The sequence below is a fragment of the Eimeria necatrix genome, genomic scaffold, assembly GCF_000499385.1.
Source record: "Eimeria necatrix Houghton genomic scaffold, Enh_scaff473, whole genome shotgun sequence".
Classification (NCBI taxonomy): Eukaryota; Apicomplexa; class Conoidasida; order Eucoccidiorida; family Eimeriidae; genus Eimeria; species Eimeria necatrix.
In genome coordinates this window covers 20,001-28,294 of record NW_013654357.1, presented here as the reverse complement: position 1 = coordinate 28,294, position 8,294 = coordinate 20,001, and the positions used below count along the sequence as shown (strand labels likewise).

At 59.6% G+C, this 8,294-nt stretch overlaps 3 protein-coding genes across 3 annotated transcripts in view; 1 reads left to right on the top strand and 2 right to left on the bottom strand.

Annotated features, from left to right (window-relative positions):
• Positions 1-1,265: 1,265 nt before the first annotated feature.
• ENH_00056790 (hypothetical protein) lies at positions 1,266-4,020 on the top strand (the record flags this gene model as incomplete). The annotated part of the gene is made up of 7 exons (XM_013581701.1): positions 1,266-1,406; positions 1,653-1,769; positions 2,013-2,205; positions 2,300-2,335; positions 2,666-2,928; positions 3,227-3,523; positions 3,772-4,020. 7 exons carry the CDS (start codon positions 1,266-1,268, stop codon positions 4,018-4,020), a joined length of 1,296 nt encoding a protein of 431 aa, XP_013437155.1.
• A 578-nt stretch (positions 4,021-4,598) lies between these two features.
• On the bottom strand, positions 4,599-5,136 carry ENH_00056780 (hypothetical protein; the record flags this gene model as incomplete). The annotated part of the gene is made up of 2 exons (XM_013581700.1): positions 4,599-4,735; positions 4,866-5,136. The coding sequence occupies 2 exons, from the start codon at positions 5,134-5,136 to the stop codon at positions 4,599-4,601; spliced, it is 408 nt and encodes a 135-aa protein (XP_013437154.1).
• A 548-nt stretch (positions 5,137-5,684) lies between these two features.
• The window catches only part of ENH_00056770 (hypothetical protein, conserved), a gene marked incomplete at both ends in the record, with an annotated part of 3,276 nt that continues 666 nt past the window's right edge, over positions 5,685-8,294 (bottom strand). The window contains one exon of the mRNA XM_013581699.1: positions 5,685-8,294. This exon is cut by the window's right edge and continues 666 nt beyond it. Coding sequence (XP_013437153.1) covers positions 5,685-8,294 — 2,610 coding nt within the window.

The following is an 8,294-nucleotide window of genomic DNA, read 5'->3' as shown; positions in this document are numbered from 1 at the left end:
TCCCCTGACAATTGCTGCATGCCCCCCCACCCCCACCCCCACCCCCCCGCACCGCCGCTGCTGCTGCTGCTGCTGCTGCTGCTGCTGCTGCTGCAGAGCGGCTGCGGCTGTCGGGCTCGCAAGTTGCTGCTGCACACCGCCTGTACTTAATGGCCTCGCAGCGGAACTTCAGTGTTGGCCGCAAAGGGCTGCTGGTGGCTGGGGCCTGTCTTTACGCCATTTGCCGCCGCGAGCGAAGCCCCCACTTGCTGGTGGACTTCGCCGACGCGCTGCAGTGACAAACCCTAAACCCTAAACCCTAAACCCTAAACCCTAAACCCTAAACCCTGAACAATAGGCAGTGAACAGTGAACAGGGAACAACCTAAAGGCTGAAGACTGAACACTGGACGCTGAACGCTGAACGCTAAACTTGAAACCCTTAGCTCTACAGACACAAACCCTAAACCCTAAACCCTAAACCCTAAACCCTAAACCCTAAACCCTTAGCCCTTTTCCACATTTCCTCATAGCTTCTGTTGACATCCTACGGTAGCAAACCCGGCACCCGGCACCCTAAACCCACTGTTCGCCCTAAACCCTAAGCCGACACTAAACCCTAAACCCTAAACCCTTAAAGCCTCCACAAACCCTAAACCCTTCACCTCGTCTCCGCATAACCTCCATAGCAAACCCTATACCCTACACCCTAGGTCCCACCGCCCCACAGCCTTCTTAATCTCCTGCAGCAACAAACCCTAAACCCTAAACCCTCAAACGGGGTTGCTTTAGAAGCAACTGCGCGCGAAGCTGCCGCTGCTGCTGTCCGCCGAGCTGCTGCTGCTGCTGCTGCTGCTGCTGCGCGTCTGCTGTTGTGCTGCAGCGTCAGCGTGCGCTCTCTGGGGCAGGTAAGGTGATGCTTAGAGAATATCTGCACAGCAGCAGCAGCAGCAGCAGCAGCAGCAGCAGCGCTCCGCTGCTGCAGCAGCATGACATGCTGCATCTGCTGTTTGTCCAGTCTGTGCTGCCGCCGGTGCTACTCTGCTGCTGCTGCTCTGCTTCTGCTCTACTGCTGCTCTTCTGCTGCTGCTGCTCTGCTGCTGCTCTGCTGCTGCCTGGCTGCTGCTCCCCTGCTGCCGCAGCTAGGCTGCTGCTGTGAGTGCAGCTGCTTCTGCTGCAGCTGCAGCTAGCGTGCAGCTTTGAGTGTGCTGCTGCTGCAAGCTTGCGGCTTTGAGTGTGCTGATGCTACTGCTGCTTCTGCTGCTGCTGCTGCTGCTGCTGCTGCAGATGTTCCTGAAGCTGCTGCGGGTCCTCCACGTGCAAGTTCCCCACATTGACCCCTCTCTCTTCATAGAGCGTTTCGCGCTGCAGCTGAACTTGGGCAGCAAAACGCAAACTGTCGCTCACACCGCAGTCAGGCTCGTGCAGGTCAGGCTGCTGCTGCTGCTGCTGCTGCTGCTGCTGCTGCACTGGAGGGTGCTGCGGCTGCTGCGGCTGCTGCGGCGGCTGCTGCTGGAGGCGCAGCGGGGACTGCTGCTGCTGCTGGTGCCGGGGTTGCTGCTGCAGCTGTGGGATATTCGGCGGATGCGGCTGCGGGTGAGGGTGCGGGCGGCCGTCGCAATACTGCTGCTGCTGCTGCTGCTGCTGCTGCCGCTGCTGCTGCTGCTGCTGCAGGCAATGAAGAGGGACTGGATTGCTACAGGGAGGAGACCCATGGGCCTTTGTGGGGCTGCGCTGCTGATTGCTGCTCGCTACCACGACATACAGATTGACGCAGAAGACGTGGCAGTCGTGGGTTTTTGCTTCTGCTGCTGCTGCTGTAGCTGCTGCTGCTGTCGCTGCTGTAGCTGCTGCTGCTGTTACTGCTGCTGTTGCTGCTGTTGTTGTTACTGCTGTGCTGCTGCTGTTGCTGCTGCAGTTGCTGCTGCTGCTGCTTCTGCTGCTGCTGCTGCTGCTTCTGCTGCTGCTGCTGCTGCTGCATGCCCCTCGTGTGTTGCTTCCAGCTGCAGCACTTCGTGTCTGCTGCTGCTGCAGGCTGTGCGAATCTCCTGCCCCACACTTTCCAAAAGGCTGTATGAGTTTAGGCGGACTGCTGTGGCGCAGCTGCCAGCAGCAGCTTTGGGGGAGACGGATTTGCTGCAGCTGCCGGCGCTGCCGCTGCCCCCCTGCCGCCTCACCAAGAAGAGGCAGCAGCAGCAGCAGCAGCAGCAGCAGCAGCTGCAGGACGGTGAGACAAGTCCCACGCGCGGGGCCTCAGCTGTACGTACACTTCAGCCGCGCATTTCTGCTGCTGCACTTTTCTGCTTCTGCATTTGCTGCAGGCAAGAAGACACTTAGTCTCGAAGACGGGCCTGTGGGTGCGCTCTTTGTGCTGCTGTTGCTGCTGCTGCTGCTGCTGCTGCTGCTGCTGCTGCTGCTTGTGCGCTGTTGTTGCTGCTGCTGCTGCTTGTGCGCTGTTGTTGCTGCTGCTGCTGCCAGCTCGTGGAGGTTTTGCGCTGCTGTGCTTCCCCTGCGCTGTCTGCTTGCTTCATTTATATTATGTTTTTTAATTCTTTTTATTTTCTTCTTTTTATTTTCCTTTTTCTTTTTTTATCTGCCCTCGCTTCTGCTGCTGCGTCATATGCAGCTGCGCCCTTTAGGCCATTTGGTGTGTGCTGTGCTGCTGTGCTGCGGCTTTCTGGCTGCAGCAGCAGCAGCAGATTCTGCAGCAGCAGCAGGTCCCGCAGCAGAAGCAGCAGCAGACCCTGCAGTAGCTGGGGAACCCGCAGCAGAAGCAGCAAATGGAGACCATCGGGGGCCCTCTGCTGCTGCTGCTGCTGCTGCAAATGAGGGCGCAGGGGCCCCAGGGGGCCCCCAAGCTGCTGCAGCAGCAGAAGGCGAGGGGCAAAAAGAAGCAGCAGGCGATGAGCAGCAGCGGGTGTGCAGCAGCAGCGATGCCTTGTGCAATGAGGTGAGATAATTATCTTTTTTAATTTTCTTATTTCATTTATTTTTATTTTTCTTTTCTTCTCCTTTTTCCATTTCCTTTTGCGTTCGTTTGTTCCTGCTGCTGTTTCCTCTTTTTGCTGCTGCTGCTCTGTTTGGTGCATGGCCTTCCACTGCTGCTGCTGCTGTTGCTGCTGCTGCTGCCGTTGCTGCTTGTTGCTGCGTGCTGCTGCTTGCCGCTGCGTGCTGCTGCGTGCTGCTACTTGCTGCTCCTTGCTGCAGCTGCAGCTGCTGCTGCTGCTGCCTGCTGCTGTTTGCTGCAGCAACCCTCCTCGGGCGACATTTTGTCTGTGGCGGGTTGGATCGTGGAGACCATTAGTGCCTCTCCTGCTGCAGCAGCAGACGCAGCAGCTGGCGCAGCAGCACCCGCAGCAGGAGACGCAGCAGCAGCAGCAACGACAGGGACCCCCGCAGCAGAGAGCACAGACGGCAGACCTGCAGCAGGACACGCAGAGACAGGCGCAGCAGCAGCAGCAGCAGCAGCAGAACCAGACGGGGAGGAAGCACTGCAAGCAGCAGAAGGCGGAGACCCTCTAGCAGACCTCCTCAGATCCGTTAGGGTAGGATGCCCTGCTTCAGCAGCAGCAGCAGCAGCAGCAGCAGCAACAGGTGCTGCTGCAGCTGCTGGTAGATACTCCTGTTGCAGCGGAGCCCGCAGACGCTCAAAAGGCTGCATTGCAGTAGCTGCTGCTGCCTCATTTGCCGCTGCTGCATCTCGTGATAGCTGCTGCAGCGGTTAGTCCCTGCTGCTGCTGCTGCTGCTGCTGCTGCAGAGACTACAGGCTACGTTGCTGCAGTTTGTTTGCAGGCTAGAGCTGATGAGTTGCTGCTGCCCACAGAGACACAAGGCCTGCCGACAGCAGCTAGCAGCGGTGAGGGGCGGGCGGGGGCCTGTGGACCAGCAGCAGCAGCAGCAGCAGCAGCAGCAGAAGCAGCAGCAGCAGCAGGGGAAGCAGCAGAAGGGCTGGAAGAGGAAGACCCGGAGGAGTCAGAAGATGGGCTCGAAGACATGCTGCTGAATGAGCACGAGAGAGAGGCAAAGGCCCTCATTTGGTAATCCACCTGCTGCAGGACCCCTTGCTGCTGCTGCTGCTGCTGCTGCTGCTGCTGCTGCTGCTGCTGCTGCTGATTGGCTGCTGCTGTGACTGTTTTGCTGGTGCCTCTGCTGGTTCTCTGCTGCTTTCTCTATTTCGCTGCTGCCTCTTCCGTTTTGCTGCTGCTGTCGCTGTTTTGTTGCTGCCGTCGCTTTTCTGCTGCTGCTGCTGCGGTAACGCTGCAGTTGCTGTTGCTGCTTTGTTGCTGTTGCTGCTTTGCTGCTGCTGCTGCTGCTGCTTCCCTGCTGATGGATTAGCGCAGTAGATGGCAGGTTCTGCTGTAACCTGTTTACCGACTCTGCTCCGCGCTTCGTCTTTGCTGCCGCCGCTGCTGCTGCTGCTGCTGCTGTTGCTGCTGCTGCTGCTGCTGCTGCTGCTAGGGATGACTTGACCCGCGACATAATGCCCGAAGTGCATCGGCGGCTGCGTCAGCGGAAGCAAAAGGAGAGGGAGCAGCAGCAAAACCAGAACAAGAGGTTTGTCTTTTTGCGTCTCTTTTTTTTTAATTTTTTTCTAAAATAGACTCCATTTCCTTTTCCCTTTATTTCTGCTCATTAGGCTGCCTCGTTTGCTGCTGCTGCTGCTGCTGTTGCTGCTGCTGCTGTTGCTGCTGTTGCTGCTGCTGTGACAGGCGCCGCCCACAGGCCCAGCGGAACGCGGCTCTTGCTGCTGCTGCAACTGTACGTACACCTCAGCGCTCGCAAGACACTTCAGCAGCAGCTGCTGAGCAGCTGCTGCTGCTGCTGCTGAGGTGTCTTAGGAGACAAAAGGGAAAGAAACAGAAGCAGCAGAGTTTGCTGCACCCCACAGCTGCAGCAGGGATAGAGAGAAACAAGAGTTGCCACAGGCTGCTGAGACTCTTGCGGCTGCTGCTGCTGGTGCTGCTGCCGCTGCTGCTGCTGGTGCTGCTGCCGCTGCTGCTGCTTTTCTGTCTGCGTCACGGTGCTGTCCGCAAGCTCCATGCCGCTTCTGCTGCTGTTGCTGCTGCTGTTGCTGCTGTTGCTGCTGCTGCTGCTGCAGGCAGCAGAGTCCGTGCGGCTCTCGCTAGAACGCAAGGGGAAGGGCCTTGCCCAGCGCATCGACGAGGAAGCCCTCGAGGCCCTTTTTGCTGCCAGGAAGGTCATAGAACCCTAGCAGCAGCAGCAGCAGCAGCAGCAGCAGCAGCAGCAGCAGCGGCAGCAGGAGCAGCCTGTACAGCTTTGGCTCCAGCAGTAGCAGCGCCCCATTTTGGCCGCAGCGGTGCTGCTGCTGCGCTGCTCCGAAACCCGGCAATGTGCTGCAGCTGCTGCTGCAGCTGTGCTGCAGCAGCAGCTGCTGCTGAACTAGTTTTCAAGTTTGCTGCCTCTGCAGCTTTGGGAGGCAAAGACACTTGCTGCTTCAGAGACTAAAAATGGCGGCCGCCAAAAAGCTAATGTGCTTGCTGCTGCTGCTGCTGCTGCTGCTGCTGCTGACGCTGCTCCAGTGTTGGCTTTTCTGCTGCTCTTGTTGTTGCTACACTTCTCGCTGCTATGCTTGCGACAGCTGCTGCTATTCTCTTTGCTGCTGCTCTCGCTGCTGCTGCTGCTACTGCTGCTGCTGCTGCATGTAGACGCAACGCTAAGGGATGGAAAGGCCCGCTGGGTTGGGTTCAGTACAGGCACAGAAAAACTTTACTGTTTTCGCTTGCAGCAGCAGCAGCAGCAGCAGCAGCAGCAGCAGCAGCAAGACTTTCGTATGTAGCTGCCAGAGCAGCAACGTCAGCAGCACAAAGCAAATGAGGCGGGTAGCTACCTAAGGGCAGATCCGGTAGGGCCCTTCGGGCTGCACGCGACAATTCTGCTTCTTCATGTGGCTGCTGCTGCTGCTGCTGCAGCAGCAGCACCTGGTGCTGCAGCTGCTGCTGGATCTTCCTTGCTTCCTTCGCTAGGATGGGTACTGCAGCAGCAGGCAACAGAGGCTCTGAGGGCAGCGGCTGCTGCAGAAGAGCTGCTGCTGTTTGCTGCAGCTTGCTGAGGTGCTTGTGCAGCACAAAGTGAGCCGCACCTAGGCCGGCCGCTGGTGCAGCAGCAGCAGCAGCAGCAGCAGCAGCAGCAGCAGGAGCAGCAACAGCCAAGGCTTCTGTGCGGGCGTCCTGCGTTAGGTGCAGCAGCAGCGGCAGCAGTTCCGCCACTGCAGCAAACAGCTGCAGAAACTCCCACAAAGACAAAGACAAGATATGCTGCGGCAGCAGCTGCTGAAGCAGCAGGAGGCTGAGGGGACCCACAATTGTTGCTGCTGCTGCAGCTGCTGCAGTGAAGTGCTGCTGCTGTGGCTGCTGCTGCGGCTGCTGCTGCACCGCAACACGCTGTAGGCGAGCTAAAGCGCAGATGCAGCGGACAAGGTGCCGCCGCGAGGAAGAGCTGCTGCTGCTGCTGCTGCTGCTGCTGGTGTTTGGGCTGCTGCTGCTGCCGCTTTTCTGCCGCAACTTCAGCAGCAGCACCTCGGCCGAGAGCAGCAGCAGCTGTAGCTCGATCTGAAACTGTTGCTGCTGCTGCTTCTGCTGCAGCTGCAGTTCCTTGGTTTGCTGCAGCACATGCTCCTGCCCCTGCGGCGCGAGCTCTTCTGGCTGCTGCTGCTGTTGCTGCTCCTTCTGTAGCAGCAGCAGCTGTTGCTGCTGCTGGAGCAGCAGCTGCTTCCGCTGCTGCTGCAGCTGCCGCAGCAGCACGCAGATAAGGTCTGCTGTTAACTTCAGCAGCTGCGGCAGCGGCAGCTCCGAGAGATTAACCTGCACCTTGCGGGCGTCTCCAGTTCGCTGCAGCAGCAGCTGCTGCTGCTGCAGCGTAGACAGACGCGGAATGAGTGCATGCTGCTGCTGCTGCTGCTGCTCCCGCTGCAGCTGCTGCATCAGCAGCACGAGGCTCCAGCAGCGCCGCAGCGTGCGGCGCCCAAGGCGTGTGCTGCATAAGCCCCCAGCTTTTCGGCTATCTGCTGCTGGTGCTGCTGCTGCTGTTGCTGCTGCTGCTGCTGCTGCTGCTACCGCTGTTGCTGCGGATTTATCCAGTGCGGAGAGTCCTGCTGTTGCTGGTGCAGCTGCGCCACAAAGTGCTGCCAATCTAGACAACTCTGCTGCAGCTGCTGCTGCTGCTGCTACTTCGGGTGGTGCAGCAGATGCTGCTGCTGTTTGCGGTGCTGTTGCTGCAGCTGTTGCTTCTGCTTGCCGTGCTGCTGCTCCAGCTATTGCTTCTGCTTGCGGTGCCGCTGCTGCAGCTGTTGCTGCTGCTTGCAGGGTTGCTGCTGCTTCTATGGCAGCTGTTGCGGGCTTGGGATCAGTTGCTGCTTCCGTTGCTGCTGCTGCTGCTGCTGCTGCAGCCCCCCCGCAGATCTGCGCTGCTGCTGCTGCCAGCTGCGCGACGCGCGCAGCACTCTGCCCAGCGTGGGGAGTGCCGGGCCTTGGCAGCTGCTGCTGCAGCTGCTGCTGCTTTCGTTGCTGCTGCTGCTGCTGCTGCTGCTGCTGCTGCAGGCGGCGCTGCGCCGTCCTGAGCAGCAGCAGCAGCAAGCCTGGGCTAAACACTTCGTGGAGCCACGCAGTGTCTTGCCCTGCCTCTAGCAGGTGCTTTTTGCTGCTGCTGCTGCTGCTGCTGCTGCTGCTGCTGCTTGCTGCCTGCAGCATGCGCTGCTGACCACTGGTCACGTAGAGCTGCAGCAGCTGCTCGATGTCAGCCAGTGAGGCTCTCGGTGCTGCGCGCTGCAGCAGCTCCTGCAGCAGCAAACAGAGAGGCCGCGGCAGCAACTTGCAGCTGCTGCTGCTCCCCGTTGCTGCTGCTGCTGCTGCTGTTGCTGCTGCTTTAAGTCCTTCAAGGTCTCTTCTCTGCTGCAGCCCGAAGAACTTGCTGTGGTGCATCTCCAGCTGCTGCTGCAGCTGCAGCAAACGGCTCTGCCGCCTCGTGGTGGCTCTGCTTCCGCGTTGCTGCTGCTGCTGCTGCTGCAGCTGCTGCTCTGCTGCTGCCACGTCGTGCAAGAATGCTGCCAATAGGGGGAAACGGGGCAGCTCCGAGGCGCCTTTAGCAGCAGCAGCAGCAGCAGCAGCAGGGCCCACTTGTTGCTGCTGCTGCAGCAGCAAACGCAAAACAGCAGCAGAGTGCCTCTTCACCTCAGCCACTGCCTGCAGCGGGAGGCCCGTGGGCATCGCAGCAGCAAATGCTGCTGCTGGCGAGGTCGGTGCTGCAGCAGCAACAGCTGCCGGTGAGTCTGCTAGCTTCGTTTGCGCAGCAGCAGCAGC